The sequence below is a fragment of the Podarcis liolepis genome (assembly GCF_965112155.1).
Source record: "Podarcis liolepis genome assembly, chromosome: 7".
Classification (NCBI taxonomy): domain Eukaryota; kingdom Metazoa; phylum Chordata; class Lepidosauria; order Squamata; family Lacertidae; genus Podarcis; species Podarcis liolepis.
The window spans coordinates 13381978-13404142 of record NC_139561.1 but is presented as its reverse complement, the minus strand read 5'-3'; the positions used below and the strand labels follow the sequence as shown (position 1 = coordinate 13404142).

Below are 22165 nucleotides of genomic sequence, written 5' to 3'. Positions count from 1 at the left end.
AGGCGCCTTGTTGGGAGTGGCCGTGGGTACGCAAGCACGTAGGTGCGCGGGGGAGGAAGCGGTCCCGCGGCGTTTGGAGCGCCTGACGCGAGAGTGGGGCAGTAGACGTCGGCCGTAGTGGGACTAGTGCGGCCGCCATGTTGAGGGTGGCGGGAGGAGGAGAACGTAGACACAAGAAAGCTCAAGAGCTGAATTACTCCTGACTGCGGCCATGAACGAGACCTCCCCTTGCTCCCGGGTTAAGGGGCTCGTGCATGCGCGCTCCCTGCCCCTGCTCAAAGGTTGCCTTGGGTGGGTGTGTCCGGGGGGTCCCAGGGAGGGTCGCGGAGCTCCGAGGATCGGGGTGTCCCGACGGTCGCCTGGTGGGTGTGCCACGTGCTACGTTCACGTGTAAATGGGTAGACGCGCGTTGAGCACGGAGAAGGCTGCTGCGATTCTCCCGACCCGCCGCCTTCCTGAGTCCTTCCAGCAACGGGTAGCCTCCCGACTGTGGAGGCAGAGCAGAGCCATCGCGGCTTGTAGCTGTTGGCTGCCCTCTCCCCCAGAAATTTGTCTAATCCTCTTATAGAATCGCAGAGTGGTCACCTGGTCCAAACCCCTGCAATTAGGGTTGCGACCTTTGTTCTGGCAAAACACAGTGGTACCTCGGGTTAAGTACGTAATTCGTTCCGGAGGTCCGTTCTTAACCTGAAACTGTTCTTAACCTGAAGCACCACTTTAGCTACTGGGGCCTCCTGCTGCCCCTTCGATGCCAGAGCACGATTTCTGTTCTCATCCTGAAACAAAGTTCTTAACCCGAGGTACAGTGGTACCTCAGGATGCGAACGGGATCCGTTCCAGAGCCCCGTTCACATCCTGAACAGAATGTAAGACGCGACTCCGTGGGTCACGTTTCGGCGCTTCCGTGCGTGCGCGTGACGTCATTTTGACCGTCTGCGCATGCACGAGCGACGAAACCCAGAAGTAACGTGCTCCTTTACTTTCGGGCCGCCGTGGAGCACAACCCAAAAGCGCTCAACCTGAATCGTGTTTATCCCGAGGTATGACTGTACTCCTGCCAACCTAGCAGTTCGAAAGCACGTCAAAGTGCAAGTAGATACATAGGTACCGCTCTGGCGGGAAGGTAAATGGTGTTTCTGTGTGCTGCTCTGGTTTGCCAGAAGCGGCTTAGTCATGCTGTACGCCGACTCCCTCGGCCAATAAAGCGAGATGAGTGCCACAACCCCAGAGTCAGTCACGACTGGACCGAATGGTCAGGGGTCCCTTTACCTTTACCTTATGACTGTACTATTTCTGGGTTAGCGGAGGCTGTAACCTGAAGCGTCTGTAACCCAAGGTTCCACTGTATAGGACAGGATAGCGGTGTTGGCGTGCTTTTCTTTTTCCACCTGGTGCTGAAATGACTTCAGAGCAATCCATTGCAGTCTACTGCAGCCTAACTGGATGACCCCTCTTACATTTGTCACACGCACATAATTTTGTAAATCTGTGCTTTGCTCTCCGGAGCTGGAATATACGACCTTTTCCACACATACGCAGTCCTGTGCAACAATGCATGCAGTAGGCGGGGGCATATTCTGATGAGGGGATGAGCTTTCTTCCACGTGTTAAATTTCTGAAGAAGAGGGAGAAAGGGTGGTTGGAAGGAGTTACTTCTCCCCCGCCCGCCTCCTCTCTCAAATATCATGCAGATCATGTTCAGAACGGAGGCTTCTGGGCTACACTGACACAGAATGACTTGTTGCTGGAGCCTCGGAAGGGACAGGGCCTGGTGCTCCCAGGTGGATGGCTACAGGGGACTGGAAAGGACAACCTCAAAGCCTTGCCCTGGTTTGCTCCACCTTGGGACCAGACGAGAAGATGGAATGAGGCGAAAAAAGGAAAGGAAAGAAGTGAGGCAGCATTGGTCCATGCTTACTCCTGACAGGTCTCTCCAGTATGGGAAACAGCCCTACTAGAAAAATTAACTAATAAACTGAAACTGACATGGGGACAAACAGAAGAAGACGCCTTCACCCGGTATGGCTCCCCTTTATCACATACACAGCCCAACAGGACAGTGACAATGATCCACCAACAGCATACAAATCAATATGGCTAACCTGATCCAAAACACCCACCCACCTCACCTACACACGAAAACAAAGATCACCACAAACAATCACAAGCAAACAATCACACCAACCCCAACCTCTCTCACCACCAAAGGAACACAAGTGAACAACACAAGCAACGCTGACACCAAACTCTACTTCCATTAAACATAATAGAAACACCGCCACCCGACCCCACCCCTATCCATCTTCCCTCTCCACCCCCCCCCCTTTCTTTTTTCTTTTCTTCTCCCCCTAATGCCTCAACAAATGAAACGGAATTGTAAAAATGTTACATGGAAGAAAAAAATACGAGGCACTACACTTCTGTAAAACAAGAAAATCCTGAATAAAATATATATATATATATATTTTAAAAAGTGAGAGGCAGGGGGAGCAGCAGCAGCCGCAGGGCAGAAATAGGGAAAATACAGAACAAAGTGTGCCCTGTATTGAATCATTTTACATTGAAATAAGGGACAATCCTGTATTCTATAGGGTCGGTGGCAACCCTACCTGCAATGTAGGAATCACAGCTCAATAATGACCACACAGAGATTTTACTTTCTTGGGCTCCATGATCACTGCAGATGGTGACAGCAGTCACAAAATTAAAAGACGCCTGCTTCTTGGGAGAAAAGCAATGACAAACCTAGACAGCATCTTAAAAAGCAGAGACATCACCTTGCCAACAAAGGTCTGTACAGTGATACCTCGGGTTACATACGCTTCAGGTTACAGACTCCGCTAACCCAGAAATAGCGCTTCAGGTTAAGAACTTTGCTTCAGGATGAGAACAGAAATCGTGCTCCGGCAGTGCGGCAGCAGTCGGAGGCCCCATAAGCTAAAGTAGAGCTTCAAGTTAAGAACAGTTTCAGGTTAAGAATGGACCTCCGGAACGAATTAAGTACTTAACCCAAGGTACCTGTATAGTTAAAGCTATGGTTTTCCCAGTAGTGATGTATGGAAGTGAGAGCTGGACCATAAAGAAGGCTGATCGCCGAAGAATTGATACTTTTAAATTATGGTGCTGGAGGAGATTCTTGAGAGTCCCATGGACTGCAAGAAGATCAAACCTCTCCATTCTGAAGGAAATCAGCCCTGAGTGCTCACTGGAAGGACAGATCCTGAAGCTGAGGCTCCAATACTTTGGCCACCTCATGAGAAGAGAAGACTCCCCGGAAAAGACCCTGATGTTGGGAAGGATGGAGGGCACAAGGAGAAGGGGACGACAGAGGACGAGATGGTTGGACAGTGTTCTCGAAGCTACCAGCATAAGTTTGACCAAACTGCGGGAGGCAGTGGAAGACAGGAGTGCCTGGCGTGCTCTGGTCCAGGGGGTCACAGAGAGTCGGACATGACTAAACGACTAAACAACAAATGGTTTCTTGGGAGAAGCTATGGAAAAAAGATATGAAATTCACTGCCTGTTGCGCTTTAAATGAAAACTATTTGAAAATGATGGAATCATAGAATCTTAGAGTTCGAAAGTACCCAGGGGTCATCTAGCCCAACCCCCTCCAAATGCAGGAATCTCAGCTAAAGCATCCATGACAGGTGGCCATTCAACTATTGTTTAAAAGCTTCCAAGGAAGAGGGAGAAGAGTCGGTGGAAGAAGATTGGAAGAAATTTAAAGACTATCTACAGAAATATTGTAAAATGAATGAATGTTAGAATGATGTTGGATAGAAATTAAGTGGTTTTCAGCTGTAATACTATAAGGGAATATGAAAAATGGATTATTAATAGGTAAAAATTTAACGTTACAATAGCTTAAGATGAAAGACTAGGATAAACAAAGAGGGTAAGGATTTGCTGAACCAACAAACTGAACTGGAATACAAAAAAGGGAGGTGTGAGGAGGTCCGGGAAATAAGCTAATGAAAAATAAGTAATGGAAAGAATGAGTTGTTTTTAACCATTTTTATTTTGTATTTTCTTACTTTTTTATTTTTATTTTGTAATACTTTGAAAATCTTAATAAATATCTTATATATATATTAAAAAAGCTTCCAAGGAAGGAGAGTCCATCACCTCTCGTGGGAGTCTGTTCCAGTGCTGAACAGCTCTTATTCCTCCAGAAGGAGGAGGACTACCAGGAAGAATGGAAGAAATTTAAAGACTATTTAGCTAAATATGTCAAAATAATTTAATTAGAAAAGCTTGCAAATACAAGATAGGCTTAGGATTTAAGTATGTAAGGATAGAATTCAAGATCTTTAAAGACAAATTTGAAAGAATGAAAGATGTTAAGTGACTAAGTTTACTTTTCGAGAAAATTGAGTTTGGAAAACCGTTAAAATGATATACAACGAAATTCAACCAAGGGGATTTGAGGAAGTCACTAAATAATGTTACCAAGATTGAAATAGGATATATGTTTGTGTGTTTTAAAAGTTTTGGAAAATTACGGTAATTTAAAAAAATGGGGGGGAGGGAGTTTTTTTTCCAAATGTTTAGTTAGAATCTCCTTTCTTGCAACTTGAAGCCTTTGATTCGAGTCCTACCCTCCGGAGCAGGAGAAAACAGAGAAGCGGACACGGAGCAATGGATCCAAACTACAAGAAAGAAGATTCCACCTAAACATTAGGAAGAACTTCCTGACAGTAAGAGCTGTTCGACAGTGGAATTTGCTGCCAAGGAGTGTGGTGGAGTCTCCTCCTTTGGAGGTCTTTAAGCAGAGGCTTGACAACCATATGTCAGGAGTGCTCTGATGGTGTTTCCTGCTTGGCAGGGGGTTGGACTCGATGGCCCTTGTGGTCTCTTCCAACTCTATGATTCTAACAAGCATGCTCCCTCCTCCAAGTGACAGCCCTTAAAATATTTGAAGATGGCTCTCATATCTTCTCTCAGTCTCCTCTTTTCCAAGCTAAACATACCCAGCTCCTTGAAGCGCTCCTCATAAGGCTCTTGATCATCCTACTTGCCCTCCTCTGCACACATTCCAGCTTGTCAACATCCTTCTTAAATTGTGGTGTCCAGAATTGGACACAGTATTGCAAACATGGTCTGACTAAGGCAGAATAAAGTGGTACTAGTACTTCCCCTGATACTTCTGTTGATGCAACCTAGATGTACAGGTGGTATTTAACGTCATAACACAGACAGAAATGTCATTCTTTCGGATGTGGTGGGCATGTAAAAGGCTAAAGGCTTTGGGGAAATGATTTATAACGAAATGAAGAAGCTGTTCAAGAGTGCTATTCCCAAAAGACCTGAAGTTTTTCTTATAGGGATAACAGGGACAGACATTCTGAAGAAGACAACCAAACTATTTATACATGTGACAACATCAGCTAGAATATTGTATGCACAGAAATGGAAAGAAGAAAAGGTTCCAGTGAAGGAACAATGGCTTTTAAAAGGACTGTGTGGAAATGGCAAAGTTGAGAACAAAATTAAGACACCAAAATGATGAACTTTCTGTAGAAGAGTGGAGGCCTTTTTCGACAATTCGGATTATTCCTACTTAAGTGTAGAACCTTGTATTTGTTCCTATTGAGATTCATTTTAGTTAGCTTTGGTCCCATTCTCCAATCTGTTAAGGTCCTATTGAATCCCAGTTCTTCTCTTCTGTTTGGAGTCATCTGCAAACTGGATGAGCATCCCTTCAGTTCTTTCTCCCAAGTAAAGATGCTGAACAGCACCAGGCCTGGGACAGAACCGTACAGCACCCCACTTGGCACTTTTCCCCCCAGGATCAGTGCTCTTTGGGTTCTGACAGTCAGCTCCAAATCCACCCAACATTGACATTGCCTGCCCTACCTTTTACCAGCTTCTCAAGAAGGCTTTGTGGAAAGCCTTGATGAAATCAAGACGTTTTACATCCACAGCTTTCCCCTGATCCACCAAGCTTGCAACTCTTATCAAAAACAGAAGTAAGGTTGGTCGGGCATAACATGTTCTTTAGAAGCCCATGCTTGCTCTAGTGACCTCAGTATACTTTTCTAAGTCCTCACAGACCAATTGTTTAATTATCTGTTGTAAGACCTTTGCTGGTATCGAAGTCAACCTGTCTGATTTCTAGTTCCCTGGTCCTCTTCCCTCCCCTTCTGAAGATTGGGGCAGTTGCATGCCTCCAGTCTGCAGAGACCTCACCTGTTGTTGTTGTTCCCTGCTCCTTCTCTCTGGTTTTAATTAAGTGGGATGGGGTTGGAATGTGTGGAAACCCGCTGCCTTTAAAGCAAGGTAGCATTAGGACCCAGGGGAGAGGCTGCATTGCAAGACAGATTTCTTTCCCCCTCTCTTGAAAGTGGGCAAAAGAGATCCAGTCTCTGGGAGGATAGCAGGGGGACTGAGAGGAAAAGAGACCTTCAGACCAGTAAGTCACTCCTGTGTGTCTCTGTGCATGCACAGAGGTTTTGTGCCATTTTTGGATGTTCCTCTTTAGAGCTCACCAGTAGGCAAGAGTGGTGGGCAAAATGTACAGGGACCGTTTCGCCTTCAGTCAGGATCACGAACCCCCCCCCCAAAAAAACTAAAGCAAATGGCAGTGGAGGAGTAAGGGGGTGGGGTGGGAATCATTCGTGTTTTTCGGAAAGGCAGGTTTACTTTTCTTGTTTTAACTCCAGCTTTTAATCCAGAGCGAAGGCGGCTTTGAGGGGTCCCTGGTTCACTTTTTTCTAAATACCAAATTGCATGTTGGCGTTGTTCTAAGGGAATTTCCAATGGAAGGGGAAACTTTGGTAGGATGAAGAAAAGGTAGTGAGATTAAGGACAATATGTGTGCTCTATTCATTGTACGGTAAATGCAACAGCTCAGTGAGTGAGTTGGCCGGGCAGATGTTGAGCGCCCCCCCCCCTTTCCATTTCCTGATGTCTGGAATTTTGGCTGGGGGCAGAGAGGAGGGGGATTGTCTTTCTTGGAAAGTCACTATGAAAGCTCTTGTAAGTAAGGGCTTTGGGGGGGGGGCAAGACATTGTGGGTCGATTTTGGAGGTCCAAAATCCTTGCAATATCTGTGTTGGTGGTGGAGGAGGGGGGGTTCCCTTTTGTTCTCTGCTCCCTCTCCTGGCCTTTGGAGGAGGGGGCTTTTCCTAGAAGGTGGGGTTTCAGGAGGTTCCTGAGGGCATTCTTTCCTTTGCAGGAGCTGACTGATTGTTCCCAGATGTGCCTTGCAAAAAAAATCTGGTTTCCCTAAAAGTGTTACCCTCCCACAATCTTGGGCATTGAGGAGGGCCTTTTCTCTCCCCCCCCCCCCCGCCATTTCAGCATCTTCTGCCAAAAGCATCAGTGCAGTGGGGGCCTTGCAGGAGGGAGGGAGAGTGGGAGCAGGGTCTGAGAAGGGAATAGTCTTTTCTGGCTAGAGGGGGACGGTGGGGGAGGTTCTTTGATGTGGAGGAGGGAGGGCTCAACTACCCTATCTTGCTCCAATGCCCCTGGTGAACTTGCACCACATCTCTGCCCATGCGCAAAGGGCTTTCCCCCCACACCATGTAATTGGAGCCAGCCCGACCTACAAGCCAAATTTAATACATCTATTTAAATCAATTGCTGAGAAGGAGGCCCTACAGTCACTGTGTGCTTAATTATCTTATTGGGATGTGGGGGGTGTTAGGTTTGGGGGACACCGTTGTGCTCCTCCTGGGGTAGTTTTCCACCTTTTCCCCCAAATTTTTTTATTGGTTTTCCAAATTTATAACAAACATAAAAGAAAAACATTACAATAGAAAAAACAAACCAACATTTATCCTAACTGTTATAATCCCACTTTTGTTACCATTGTTAAATGACTTCCGCAAACCCCCCTAGCTGAGTTTCTATATAGCTCATTGTAGCAGTTTTCCAATACTATTTTCAAATAAAATTAACTTAGTCAATTAACATCTTTCTTTCTTTTCATATTTACTTCTATCCATAGCGTTATGCAATTTAACATATTTAACTCCTAAGCCAATTTGGTACTCACAAGTAATTCTACTTACAGTGGTACCTCGGGTTACATACGCTTCAGGTTACATACGCTTCAGGTTACAGACTCCGTTAACCCAGAAATAGTACCTCAGGTTAAGAACTTTGCTTCAGGACGAGAACAGAAATGGTGCAGCGGCAGCAGGAGGCCCCATTAGCTAAAGTGGTACCTCAGATTAAGAACAGTTTCAAGTTAAGAACGGACCTCCGGAAAGAATTAAGTACAGTGGTGCCCCGCAAGACGAATGCCTCGCAAGACGGAAAACTCGCTAGACGAAAGAGTTTTCCGTTTTGGAGGTGCTTCGCAAAACGAATTTCCTATGGGCTTGCTTCGCAAGACGACAATGTCTTGCGAGTTCCTGCTGGTTTTTTTTTCTTCTCCCCCCCCCCCTTTTCTAAGCCGCTAAGCCGCTTATCAGCTGATCCGATCAGCAGATAAGCCGCTAAAAGCCGCTAATAGCGCTAATCCGCTAATCCGTCAATGGGCTTGCTTCGCAAGACGAAAAAACCGCTAGACGAAGAGAATCACAGAACGGATTCTTTTCGTCTTGCGAGGCACCACTGTACTTAACCCGAGGTACCACTGTATATTATCTTAGAGTATTTAACTAAATAATCCTTGAATTTCTTCCATTCTTCTTGGTACTCCTCCTCTTTCTGTTCGCGGATTCTTCCGGTCAGGTCGCCAGCTCCAAAAAGTCCATCATCTGGTAGTTTGGCCACCTTTGGCCCCTACCCTGAGCTCTCACATGTGGCTTCCAGAAACTGACAGCAGCCACATGCTGGGAACAACATCAACTGCCCAGCTAAACTAGGTGAGGGTAGCCAGTGGATCTCAAACCCTCAGGTGAGTTAGGGTCTTCCCCTGCCTGCAAAGACAGGCTCTGGGAGATTGAGCAGACATAACCAAGAGTGGGTCTAATGGTCAAGAAAGTGGCTTCAGCCTGTGCTGTAGAAAGAAGCGAGGGGCAGATGGGGCTCATCAACCTGAGAAGATAGCTCACCAAGAAGGAAACGCTGATCCTAAACTTTTGTGGGTGCATTTACCTCTTGTTACGTTCCTGCACTTGTTTACAGTTTGCCTAATTCCTATGACATGGACGCGGGTGGCGCTGTGGGTTAAACCACAGAGCCTAGGACTTGCCGATCAGAAGGTCGGTGGTTTGAACCCCTGTGACGGGGTGAGCTCCCGTTGCTCGGTCCCTGCTCCAGCGTGGTGTAGTGGTTAAGAGCGGTGGACTCGTAATCTGGTGAACTGGGTTTGATTCCCTGCTCCTCCACATGCAGCTTGCTGGGTGACCTTGAGCCAGTCACACTTCTCTGAAGTCTCTCAACCCCACTCACCTCACAGAGTGTTTGTTGTGGGGGAGGGAGGGAAAAGGAGTTTGTTAGCTGCTTTGAGACTCCTTAAGGGGAGTGAAAGGTGGGATATCAAGTCCAAACTCTTCTTCTTCCCCTGCCAACCTAGCAGCTCAAAAGCACGTCAAAGTGCAAGTAGATAAATAGGTACCACTCCGGTGGGAAGGTAAACGGTGTTTCCGTGCGCTGCTCTGGTTCACCAGAAGCGGCATAGTCATGCTGGCCACATGACCCAGAAGCTGTACGCTGGCTCCCTAGGCCAATAAAGCGAGATGAGCGCCGCAACCCCAGAGTCGGCCACGACTGGACCTAATGGTCAGGGGTCCCTATAACTTTACCTTTAATTCCTATGACAAGGAGAGAAATCATGTTTTAAGCTGGCTGCACTGGGGATGCCCAGCCAAAGGACAAAGCAACTCTCTCCCTCTCTCCTGAACTGTGCAAACAGGCATGGCGAGAGAGGGGGCGGGGGATTTTGCGGCTGTTGGAGATGGATTCAGAATCCCAGCATGGAAGAGGTCCTTCTGGCAGCCTGCTGCAGCATCCACCCCCCCCCCCACCAGACTCTTAAATGACTTCTGCAGAGGCAGGGGAAAGCATTCCAGGAAACTTTCCTCAACTACGAGTCGGGTTCCAGGCCAGGCCTCTTTGTTCAGAGCACCTGGGCATCTATTTCAGTATCTGGCAAGGAGCTTTGCGCCCGTTCCCTTTCCTCTTCCCCTTCCCGCTCCTGCAGTGTTGGGCAACGATGCATGGAGAAATCGAAGCAATTAAAAATAAAAAGGGCACCGCATTGCTGGAAAGTGGTCAGGTTGAGTTTCTTTCAACAGAATGTTTCCTGACAGCACCTCCCCTCTTAATTGGTGTTTTTGGTCTTTTGTGACCTCCAGGCTTGAAGCCCTGCGCCGCCTTCTACAGGCATAAAAAGGGTTACAGGGAGTCCATGTTTAGGCTCCCTGCTCATTGTACCCGCAGCCGACAAAATTATGGTGGGAACAACAGTGACACAACAAGGATGGTGAGCAGCCATGGTTTTTGTTTTTTGTTTTTAAAGTGGTGCTTCAGGTTAAGAACAGTTTCAGGTTAAGAACGGACCTCCAGAACGAATTAAGTGCTTAACCCGAGGTACCACTCGTGAGCAGCCATGTTAGTTGAGACCCTGTTCTTTCGGTCTCGTGACGGACAGGTATTCAGATGCTGAGGGTCATGGAGACAGAACTACCGTATTCTTCTCTCCATAAGACGCACTTTTTTCTTCCTAAAAAGTAAGGGGAAATGTCTGTGTGTCTTATGGAGCGAATGCGTGGTCCCTGGAGCCGAATTGCCCAGGGGCAAAAAGCAGATCATGCTTTCTTTTTTGAAAGAGGGAAGTGGGTGTTGAAACAAAGCCGCTGATCATTTGCTGATCGGGGAGAGAGATAAGGGACACTAGAGATAAAGGAGGCTGTTGCGTGCAAAAACGTGGTTACAAAGCTCGGATCCACATGGATCGTCAGGATTTTTGCATTGGGTCACCCCAAATTCACCATCAGATCACATGTCTGTGGCCACAGCATGAACCACAAAAATCATACGTCCACTGTTTCGTTCAGAATATTCCCCCCCCCCTTGTTTTCCTCTAAAAACTAGGTGTGTCTTATGGTCAGGTGTGTCTTATGGAGCGAAAAAATACGGTATATATTTCAGCCGCCTATGGGGTACATTTCCTTAGGCATCTCTTGCAGAGGCTGCATGCAAAACGATACCCTCCAAGTGTCCTGGTTTTCCAGGGACAGTCCCGGAATTGTGAAAGCCCTCCCAGTTTCTGATTTCATCCCGGGATGTCCCCATTTCCCCTGCCGGTGCTGAGCTCTGATGCTTGTCCTTAACGACAGTTTGTGGCTGTGGGAGAGCAGCCATTTGCCAGCCTCCTTCCTTGGGCAGCTCATAGTGGCTGCTGGAGAGTTGGTAAGGAGACGAGGCTGCAGCCAGCTCTGAGGGGCAGGAAGAAAAAGGGAGCGTAGCTGTTGTAAATAAAAAATATGCCCTTTTCCCTTATGGGGTATCCAAGAGCCCATATAGAGTCCTTACATAGGTTCCCTATTGGTAGGAGAAAATAACAGAGAATATTGAGAAGCAAAGCAGCTAGTAAGCTTGATCTTTATTGATCTGTTGCAATAGGGTGCTCCCCTCACACTCAGGAGAGAAAGAGGACCCACAAAAATGCTGTGCAAGGGCTTATAGTTTTGAAATTCCCATCCTCTAGATCAAGACCATCCCCACAAACATTATGCATACATCACAGAAGGGGTGTAACCTAAGACTGCCCCTCAGATACATCCCACCTATCACAGAAATTTAAATGTTGTTTTTCTCCTGTCACAGTTTATCTCCTGTCTGGCAAGTTACTTGATTGGATTTCCTGGGGAGCCTGGCCATTCTTTGGTAGTGGTAAAATACTTATTTCCTGGGCCAGGTCACAGGCTCACACCTTATTCATATCTTAAAGGATTTGTGAGGAAAGAGACAATGGGGAGACTTTTCCAGTTTGACCTTGCAGAGAAAACATTTGGTCAGTTTAGGAATCAAAATGGTTCCAGGTTGGCCTTCCTGTGTTGATCTATGTATGTGCGGTTATGAACATTGCCATATATCTAAGAACATAAAATTCCTATCACATAGCGAAGCAGAGTTCAAGGAGTCCTGATATTTTATTTTTTTAAAAAATGTTGTGTATGTGTGTCTGCGTCTAATCTTGCCCCTTTCTAAACATTTATTTATTACATGTATGTCTTTCGTTTTGTAAATCTACCAAGGAATAAAATGAAATTGGGATTTACCCATCTTCTGATAGGAAACACTCTGCAGGGGAGGGAAAACATTGGGGGGAGGGTCGAGGAAGGTCAGTTTTGGGGAGTGAGAAATGTCCCTACAGTGGTACCTTGAGTTAGGAACTTAATTCGTTCTGGAGGTCCGTTCTTAACCTGAAACTGTTCTTAACCTGAAGCACCACTTTAGCTAATGGGGCCGCCACACTGCCGCTGCGCGATTTCTGTTCTCATCCTGAAGCAAAGTTCTTAACCCGAGGTAATATTTCTGGGTTAGGGGAGTCTGTAACCTGAAGTGTATGTAACCTGAAGCGTATGTAACCCGAGGTACCACTGTATTTTCATCTGAGGAATGTTGGAGGGTATGCAAGACCTGAGTCATCTTTCAGAGCAAATGTAGTTTATCTGAATGAATTCGCCGTGGCCCTCAGGGTGACAGCAGTGAGCAATCATTCTTTGGCGAAGACGTTGTGGAGGGTTCTCAGCAGTTAAAAACGGGGAGGGGGCAACCAGGGCAGCCATCCTGTGGGTTCTGTGCAGCTCTTGGCTTTGTTCCGAAAGCTCTGTGCAAGCAGTCAGTTTAGACTTCTGGAATGAGCTATTTAACCATCAGAGGAGGAGGAGGGGTGACCCCTCCCACCTTTGGCTTCTTCCACAGTTAACATGTGTCTTCCCCCTGACTCCCCACAACGCACACTAAGGAATGCAGCCCTCGGGCGGAAAACCGCTTGCCTGCCCCAGCTTTTGGCAAGAGCTCTTGGTTTTGTGTTGCTTGTTAAATGTACAATGTTCAGTCAACAGAACATTTGGCAGGTGCCCCCTTTCCAGTTTTCCTCTCCCTGCTAGGGTACCGCAAACCACATCTGGCTATGCGCTTCTGATGGAAATTGCAGCGTCCCCAATGGAAACCAACCATAACAACTGGGCTCCGCTGAGCCTACACATTTGACTTTCTTTGTGCCTAAATCCCTCCCAAAGGTTTCCCGGGTCTCCAGTGCCATTTGGGGACAGATTTATTGGTTCTGCAGCAGGGCACAAGATCAACAGGGGATTGCAAAGTCTGCATAACTTTTTGAGAGCTTGTTTTGAGGGAGGGGCAGGCCTTCTGCTTTCCAATCCCAACAGAAGCTGAAAGCAGGAGGTGGAGGAGGTGTATGCAGACACTGCTAGGCCTGCAGAGGCCATGCTTGGCAGGATCCAGGGGGTCTCTTGGGAGTGGAAAGGAATCTCCATCTTTCTTTCAGACAGGAGACAGCCCAGATCTCCTCTAAGGTGTGTTTTTCTGCACAGTTGCCATGTGATTACTTGGCATGCCAATAAAATAAATGCGAAAAGGCGGCCGTATGAAACATAAAAAAGGTAAAGGGACCCCTGACCATTAGGTTCAGTCGTGACCGACTCTGGGGTTGGGGCGCTCATCTCGCTTTACTGGCCGAGGGAGCCAGCATACAGCTTCCAGGTCATGTGGCTATCATGACTAAGTCGCTTCTGGCGAACCAGAGCAGTGCATGGAAACGCCGTTTACCTTCCCGGCGGAGCGGTACCTATTTATCTACTTGCACTTTGATGTGCTTTCGAACTGCTAGGTTGGCAGGAGCAGGGACCGAGCAACGGGAGCTCACCCCGTCACAGGGATTTGAACCGCCGACCTTCTGATCGGCAAGTCCTAGGCACTGTGGTTTAACCCACAGCGCCACCCACGTCCCGTATGAAACATATTGTAGTACAAAATGGCATTAAAACATAAATATGGGCACACTTTCCATAAGGATAGATGTGAACAGCCAACACAAATGTCAAATGAACGGCTGCACTTTAGCCCAAGCTGTGCTGCTCAGCCTTTCCCCCTTCCTGACCCTACAAGTGCTTCTTCCCTAGCCCAGCAGGACTGCCCCAGACTGAGAATGAGGAGGACACTGAATCTCTTCCTCCTGTGCCTGCCAGGTGAGTGGAACCGCATTTCAAAACACTGGAGCAAAGTAATGGAAGCAGTCTGATCCAGGGCTCTGCCTCCAGAACCTCTCTTAACTTACTGCCCTGGAAAATACAAGGTGTGACCGGAAAGTTCGGTGAACGGTCACAGAAATCAGACAGCGAGAAATATTCAAACATACATGCCTTTTGTTGTTGTTGTTTAGTCGTGTCCGACTCTTCGTGACCCCCTGGACCAGAGCACACCAGGCACTCCTGTCTTCCACTGCCTCCCGCAGTTTGGTCAAACTCATGGTGGTAGCTTCGAGAACACTGTCCAACCATCTTGTCCTCTGTCGACCCCTCCATCTTTCCCAACACCAGGGTCTTTTCCAGGGAGTCTTCTCTTCTCATGAGGTGACCAAAGTATTGGAGCCTCAGCTTCACGATCTGTCCTTCCAGTGAGCACTCAGGGCTGATTTCCTTCAGAATACATGTCTTACAGGCCTTCAAAGTAGGCCCCCTCTGATATAATGCACCGTTGACAACGTTCTTAGAACTGTTGGAAACTTCTGGAGAAGCCCTCTTTTCATAATGCTTTCAGTTCCCTCGTCAGAGCAGCTCGTACGTGTGAAATGTTGGGAAATCTTTACGCTTTCAGTGCAGATTTCAGTTTTGGAAAAAGAAAGAAATCCGGTGGGGCCAGATCGAGAGAACATGGAGGGTGGGACAACTCAGTAACCTCAGTAGCGATTTCACATGGAATATGCAACTATTCCGCCATCATTTGGACGGACAAATGCCGATCCCGCATCAATAACTCACAGACTCTGTCGACATTTGCCGCCGTTCTGCTCGTCAACGGTCTTCCAAACAGAAGGTCCTCTTCAATGGTTTGATTTCTGTGACAATTCACCGAACTTTCCAGTCACACCTTGTATTAAAAAATGATCATCAAGAGCTTTTGGGGGGCGGGTGTAGTGTGTGTGTGTGTGTGTGTGTGTGTGTGTGTGTGTGTGTGTGTGTGTCCCCGTCTGTCTGTCCATCCGTGCAGTGAGAGAAGCATTTCGGGGAATGAATGTGGCTCAGGGGTGGAGAATCTTCGCATGCTGCAAAGTGGGCTGCACTGGTGTGCCTTTTCCATTTGGCCCTTTGGGGAGCCAAGCTTGGCTCTTGCTGCAGAGTGCTCGGGGCAGGCAGATGCTTCCTTCTGGATTCTCGCAGTATGCAGCTGCAGCCCCTAGACTGCACCCGTGGTCTGGTGGTGATGGGGAGACCCAGCTGAGCCCCTGCCTCTTTCTAACCAGCAGCACTCCTGGCTCAAGGGCAATACGACATCGAGGACCCGGCCTACCATGACACACCTTACGTGCCTTACGAAATAGGTGAGTGCATTGCAGCCTGGCGGAAACTCCCCACTCCCTGTCTCATGCCATTCAAATCAAGGGCACTAGGCTGTGCATACCTTAGAACTCTCTCCATCTGGGGAGCAGCCAAAGGTTGCAAACCCCAGGATCTCCCAGCCACGATGTGGGGAAATGCTATCGCCTCTGCCCCCCGCTCCTCATCCTCCTGCGAAACACAGCCTCAGTGGAATTAAACTGTGCATCTTTGATGTTATGTACTGAAGTTCTCACCCTGGGCCAGCAGGGGGATACTGTAGATAGTTTTCACTCAGGTCTGCATATGCAAATAAGGGATTGAAAGTGATGTTCAGTGATTGGATAGTTACAGAAAGTTGTTACTGTTTCTTTGTAGCTGAGCTCTATATAAGCAGGCTGGCTGAACCCTTCAGTTCAGTTCTGTTCTGGCCTGTGAATAAACAAGAGCTGTTTGAAGAATCGCTGTGCTGTCTGATATGTTCACCCACAACCTAACATTTTCCTTCCTTCTTTTTTTCAGACAGCCAAGATTATTATGACTATGCTGGTAATGGTGAGTCAACTTTTCCCTCTGCTCTGTGGGAGTTTGGGGGAAGGGAAGAACTTATTTCCACCACGATCCCCCTCAAAAGCACGTCCTGAGCCTTAGACTTTGGGGTGGAAATGGGAGAGCCAGGCTGGCTGAAGCTGAACCTCCCCCCTCTCCCTCTCCACAGCAGACATTGCTCCGCAGACCCCGGAGGAGCAATATCAGTACCAGTCCCAACAGCAGAACCAGCAGGAAGTCATCCCTGCGCCAACCCAAGGTAAGCCCACCTTCTTTTGGTAGGGAGGTTTTGTGCAAGGGGCATTGCACCACAACCGCCAGAAGGAGAAGCAAGGGGAACAATGCAGGGAATCAGGTCCAGATTAAGACCTTCAGAGGCCCTAAGCACGTAAAAGATCTTGGTGCCCCCATATATATCCAATTCAACATCTAAACCGTAAAATAATTTTTTTAGTTTTCAAAATAAAACGGAACCTGCAGTAAGATGGAAAATGTTTATTTTTGCATACTCCCACTTTATTTGTATTTTTTTCTTATCCTACTTTTAGCAAAGTCTTTGATCAGATCCTCAAAACACATCTGCTTCTACAATTAGTAGAGAACAGGCATCCAGCCTGCCTTGTCGCATAGTTGTTCTGAAGTTAAATATACGTCAGCTGAGAAAATGAACGCTCAGCTGAGCAACGGGTGACCATTGATGTTAAAAATCCGGCCATGGAAAATTTCTGTGGTCCCCCCTCACTTTCCCTTGATGTCCTAAGCATGGGCTTATTTTGCCTAACGGTTAATCCACCTGGTGGGGGGGGGGGACAACGCTTGGCCCCTGTTGCTGGGAGCTGTGCAAAAAATGTCAGACTCCTCCTCTTCTGGAAGGTCCAAACTGATCTGCTTCAGTTCTAGAGATTTTAACTATTGAGATATCCCTGGCTGGCTGTGCTGTGGCTTTCATATTCTGATGTAAATAAAGGCAAGGCCACAAGCCCATCCCTGTTTGCACCTGTTCTTGCAATGAAAACTATCAAGAGCCCTGAAGTTGGATCTGTAACCCTAATTCTCTTTCCCCCTACCTAACATGTTCTAGATGTTCCTGAGACAGAGCCCACTGAACCAGGCCCCCTCGGTAAGAAAGCATGCTGTAAAAATTGGGGTTACTTGTGTCAGGAGCTCGTCCTACACTCGAGTAGGACCCTGGCAGAGACACATGCCCAACTGGCATGTTCTCTCCCTCCTGGTCGTTCCTTCGGGAGCTTCAAAAGTTTTCTTCAGCCCGAACATCACAGCGACCGATGCCAACAGACATCGGCACACTTAGGGATCCGCAGAATCTGCGCAGTTCACATGACAGAACTCAGCATTTTGGCTAATCTACTTTATTTACATATAAACACACACGGAGCACTGCAACATGGCTCCCTCTCTCTCTCTAGCATCAGACAGCAAAGAGAAAGAGCAAAAGACAATAGTCCCACTTCACGGAACACAGTAACACAAACATCCTGTCTCCGTCACTTCCCACTCTGTGGAGTCAAAACATATACCGTCATGTGATAGACAACAATCCCATGACTGCAATCACAGAGCAGGAATTCTAACAGCTTGGTGGAATTTAAATCAGCTTCCCAGCTGAGACATTCATGTTCCCATTCTTATTTGTAACCACGATACTGTGCTTTCTTAAAGGGGAGGGGGTTATGATCAAACCCTCCCGATTTTCCAGGGACAGTCCTGGAATTACAAAAGCCATCGCAGCTTCCAGTTTGATCCCAGAATGTCCCTATTTTCCCTGCCTGTGCTGCAACTGCTGCCGAGAGCAGGGAGGGAGATGAGCCTTGTACCAAACGGTGGCGGCAGCTGGCCGAGTTTCGTGTTTTCGTTCTTATAAACCAGCCTGAAAATTCTTTTGAATGAAAGCCAGTATAGGAATGAATGGAAACGCTTGTGATCATTGCTCAAGTTGCTTGCCTCTTAAGTGTTAGTGAATGAAGGCAGCCTATTGCAGCTCTGAGCTCAGCGTTGACCCCAGTGCCATGACTTGATGCTTCGGCCTGTAGACTCTGGCACAGCCTTTCTCAACTTGTGGGTCGCCAGATGTTGTTGAACTACAACTCCCATCACCCCTAGCTAGCAAGGCCAGAGCTCAGGGATGATGGGAGTTGTAGTCCAACAACATGTGGGGACCCACAGGTTGAGAACCGCTGCCTGAGGGCTGGTGTCATCCAAAACAACCTCTGCCCCGAGGCTCTACAGAAGAAATCGCCCCACCCCAAAGCTCAGGGGGTCACTGCACTTGTAGTAACTCTCTCCATCCCCTTCTTCTCCATTCCCAGACTGCCAGGAGGAGCAGTATCCCTGCACCAGACTCTACTCGGTCCATAAGCCTTGCAAACAGTGCCTGAACGAAATCTGCTTTTACAGGTGAGCAGCCACTGGAGGAAGGTCACTATCTGGCTTAGGGAGAGTCTTTCGCCCAAAGACCCACAGAGGATGGGGACAGATCTAAAGAGGGTGTTCACTTGCACCTCCGCCAGGCATGGAAAGCACCTCTGTTGCTCTTTCAAAGCTCGCAGTAGATGGAGGCCCCCCCAAACATCTGGATGGGCCACAGTTGGTTGCCTTCTCTGCAGAGATTTGAGCAGAGCTGGGTGATATCTGGTTTCCAACATTGCTATATATCGCCAGCTAGGGACATGGGTGGTGCTGTGGTCTAAACCACTGAGCCTCTTGGGCTTGCCAGTCAGAAGGTTGGCGGTTCGAATCCTCGTGACACAGTGAGCTCTCGTTGCTCGGTCCCAGCTCCTGCCAACCTACAAGTTCGAAAGCACGCCAGTGCAATTAGATAAATAGGTACCACTGCGGTGGGAATGTAAATGGCATTTCCGTGTGCTCTGGATTCCGTCATGGTGTCCCGTTGTGCCAGAAGCAGTTTAGTCCCGCTGGCCACTGACCCGGAAAGCTGTCTGTGGACATACGCTGGCTACTTCGGCCTAAAAGCGAGATGAGCGCTGCAACCCCAGTTGCCTTTGACTGGACTTAACCGTCCAGGGGTCCTTTACCTATATCACCAGCTAAGCATCGCAATATACCAATATATATCATGATGTCTGAAATAAGGATGGAGCTACGCAGAGTCACTGGCTGGTTTCACAGTTTTCCCCACATCGTGATTCTTTCATAGCACACGTACACATACCAGATCAAAAATTATAAAGCCTATATTAGATTTTGTTGTTGTTGTTTAGTCATTTAGTGGTGTCTGACTCTTCGTGACCCCATGGACCAGAGCATGCCAGGCACTCCTGTCTTCCACTGCCTCCCGCAGTTTGGTCAAACTCATGCTAGTAGCTTCGAGAACCCTGTCCAACCATCTCGTCCTCTGTCGACCCCTCCATCTTTCCCAACATCAGGGTCTTTTCCAGGGAGTCTTCTCTTCTCATGAGGTGGCCAAAGTATTGGAGCCTCAGCTTCACGATCTGTCCTTCCAGTGAGCACTCAGGGCTGATTTCCTTAAGAATGGAGAGGTTTGATCTTCTTGCAGTCCATGGGACTTTCAAGAGTCTCCTCCAGCACCATAATTCAAAAGCATCAATTCTTCGGCAGCAGCCTTCTTTATGGTCCAGCTCTCACTTCCATACATCAGTACTGGGAAAACCATAGCTTTAACTATACGGACCTTTGTTGGCAAGGTGATGTCTCTGCTTTTTAAGATGCTGTCTAGGTTTGTCATTGCTTTTCTCCCAAGAAGCAGGCGTCTTTTAATTTCGTGACTGCTGTCACCATCTGCAGTGATCATGGAGCCCAAGAAAGTAAAATCTCTCACTGCCTCCATTTCTTCCCCTTCTATTTGCCAGGAGGTGATGGGGCCAGTGGCTATGATCTTCATTTTTTTGATGTTGAGCTTCAGACCGTATTTTGAGCTCTCCTCTTTCACCCTCATTAAAAGCTTCTTTAATTCCTCCTCACTTTCTGCCATCAAGGTTGTGTCATCTGCATATCTGAGGTTGTTGATATTAGATTAGAAGGTGATTTCGAAGGCATCTGGCCCTCGGTGTGCTCTGTTCTGCGGTACGAGATACTGATCCCCACTCCAAATGCCTGCCAAGGCAGAGGATTGAGAAGCAGTGCTTTTTAATTTCTGAACACCATAAATCAACTTCACCACTTAACAGCCATTGCTGTCCTCTTTTAACGGGCTTCGTGCGCAAGCCAACGTCACAGGAGGACCTTGAACCCTGGAGGGTGGGAAAGGGTGGTATTGCTCACTAATATTTTGGGCAGCGCGAAACGGCAGAAAAGGTTCTAGTGCAGAAACGGCCACGGAGGGGCGAGGCCCAACTGCAGGCCTGCGACGTTCTCTTCACCCCCTCGCACAATCTCTCCCTAGCCTCCGCCGCGTTTACGTGATCAATAAGGAGATCTGCATCCGCACCATCTGTGCCCATGAAGAGCTGCTCAGAGGTAAGCAGGCCTGAATGCGCCACCTTTCCCCCCCCCCCATGCGCTGCCTCGGAAAGCCCAGCAGATGAAGCAGTCCTGGGGGCAGACATGGGATGCGAGGGCCATGGGTGGGCAGTAGCTTTCCAAAGAGGGCATCTAGCCCCGATACGATGGATCTCCGCCTGCTTATGAGGTCTCTGAGGGGCTTGAGGAGACCTCTGTTTGCTCCCCGCTTCCCCCTGCAGCTGACCTTTGCCGGGACAAGTTCTCCAAGTGTGGCGTCATGGCGACCAGCGGCCTCTGCCAGAGCGTGGCCACCTCCTGCGTCAGAAGCTGTGGCGGCTGCTGAGCTGGAGCTGGGCGAGAGGGGAGGCCTTTCTGCACCACGGACGCCGCCGCAGGAGCCCACCCCCAGAGGAGGAGGGAGAGTGACTCAGCCGCAAGACCGCCTCTCCTGACTGGTGTTTTGCTCCTTCTGCTTGGCCTCACAGGAAGTCCTTGGTGCTATTTGAGGCGGCGGCGGGGGGCAAGGGCAGAGTCCCACCTTGTGCACATTCATAGTCTAGTGTGTTTAATTTTCATTACTTTTTTTTAATTAAAAAACGGTGCTAGAGGGAAAGCAGCTTAACCCGTGATTCACGGGCTCTGCAGGGGCCAGTGGGATATTAAAAACCACTAGGAGGGCCAAGGGGCTATTAAGACCCCCATTTCCATTTCCCCACCACCATGAAGCGCAACCAAAGCTCAGGGTGCAGCTGTTTTTACTTCCCCCATAGCTGTACGCCTACTTTTTGTATGATTCCCCCTCCCTACTTTTCTACAAAACGTTTAAATAAATAAAACAAACCCCAAAGTATTACAATTTCTTTCCTCCAAGAAGCAACCGAGTGTGAGGAGGTTTTTATTCTTGTTCACATTTATCCATAATAACAAACACCACCAGAAATATAAAAATATAAGTTTCTACGTTCGTTGATTAATGGTTACACAAAGAACCAAAGAAAGAGAAATATATACATACACAATTAGTGTGAGCATTTTGGTAAAAAACAACCACCACCACCAACACCACCTTGGTCACATTTAAGAAAGGGAGGAAACATCAGCCTAGACGGATTGACCTGTGTCTCCTCTCAGGCCCCTCTCCCTGCAGGGCTTTGCCTGCACCCTCACGAGCCCCACAGCTGCCCATGGGGCAGGGGGAAGAATAGCGCTATTTGAAAACAAACTGTGACAAAATGCATCTCTTTGCAATGGTGAGCTGAAGGGAGGAGTTTCAGATGCAGTCCAAATAGGCGTCAATTAAAATAAAAAGCGCGGCTTGTGCCCAACATTAGTCCTATTCAGAGTAGACCCAGTGGAATGAATGAACTTCAGCCTATTAATCTGAATCGGTCAGATCTGAGCAAACGGCCGAGGAAAAAAGAAACCCTGCCAATTGTCTTTTACACAAATCAATGGAGAGGTTTGCAGATCCCAGAAGCAGGCTGGCCAAATGGAGGTTAGCTTGTTTAGTAGTAAGAAGGTGGGACACAGGGTTGTTCGTGGTGGGGGGGGGGGTGTCCAGCCTAGGGGGCCGAGAGGATGGATGATGGGGTGAACTTGGCTTGGCCCTTCCGTACCTCCTGGTGCAGCTGCTCCTTCAGGGTGGAGATCTGTGGGAGAAGCAGGAAGCAGGGGTCATTTGGGTCCTCCTGTGGTCATAGCACCCCCCCTGCCCC

General features: G+C 48.1%; 2 protein-coding genes across 9 annotated transcripts in view; one reads left to right on the top strand and one right to left on the bottom strand.

Moving 5' to 3' along the window:
* The first annotated feature begins 158 nt into the window (after window positions 1–158).
* MFAP2 (microfibril associated protein 2) lies at window positions 159–21300 on the top strand. Of its 7 annotated transcripts, none has more exons than XM_083514755.1 (9): window positions 159–281; window positions 14049–14114; window positions 15389–15466; window positions 15984–16016; window positions 16183–16269; window positions 17092–17130; window positions 18338–18425; window positions 20392–20465; window positions 20690–21300. In XM_083514755.1, the coding sequence occupies exons 1-9, from the start codon at window positions 212–214 to the stop codon at window positions 20791–20793; spliced, it is 639 nt and encodes a 212-aa protein (XP_083370881.1). In that variant the 5' UTR covers window positions 159–211; the 3' UTR covers window positions 20794–21300. The 7 variants fall into 7 exon arrangements, with proteins under 7 accessions (XP_083370881.1, XP_083370882.1, XP_083370879.1 ...); XM_083514756.1 differs by having other exon boundaries at window positions 171–281; window positions 15392–15466; XM_083514753.1 differs by having other exon boundaries at window positions 178–281; window positions 16180–16269.
* CROCC (ciliary rootlet coiled-coil, rootletin) overlaps window positions 21301–22165 on the bottom strand; it is a 69164-nt gene continuing 68299 nt past the window's right edge. For both annotated transcript variants that reach the window (XM_083514564.1, XM_083514565.1), the window contains one exon: window positions 21301–22099. In XM_083514564.1, coding sequence (XP_083370690.1) covers window positions 22013–22099 — 87 coding nt within the window. In that variant the 3' untranslated portion in view covers window positions 21301–22012. The remainder of the gene's footprint in view (window positions 22100–22165) is intronic.

What these genes read in the sequence shown, in the direction of transcription:
- MFAP2 (XM_083514753.1), top strand. Translation starts at nt 212, where the DNA reads ATGAACGAGACCTCCCCTTGCTCCCGGGTTAAGGGGCTCGTGCATGCG. An exon ending in CTCCCTGCCCCTGCTCAAAG is followed by an intron (nt 282 to 14,048) that starts GTTGCCTTGGGT and finishes CTTCTTCCCTAG; the next exon opens with CCCAGCAGGACTGCCCCAGA. An exon ending in CATCCCTGCGCCAACCCAAG is followed by an intron (nt 16,270 to 17,091) that starts GTAAGCCCACCT and finishes AACATGTTCTAG; the next exon opens with ATGTTCCTGAGACAGAGCCC.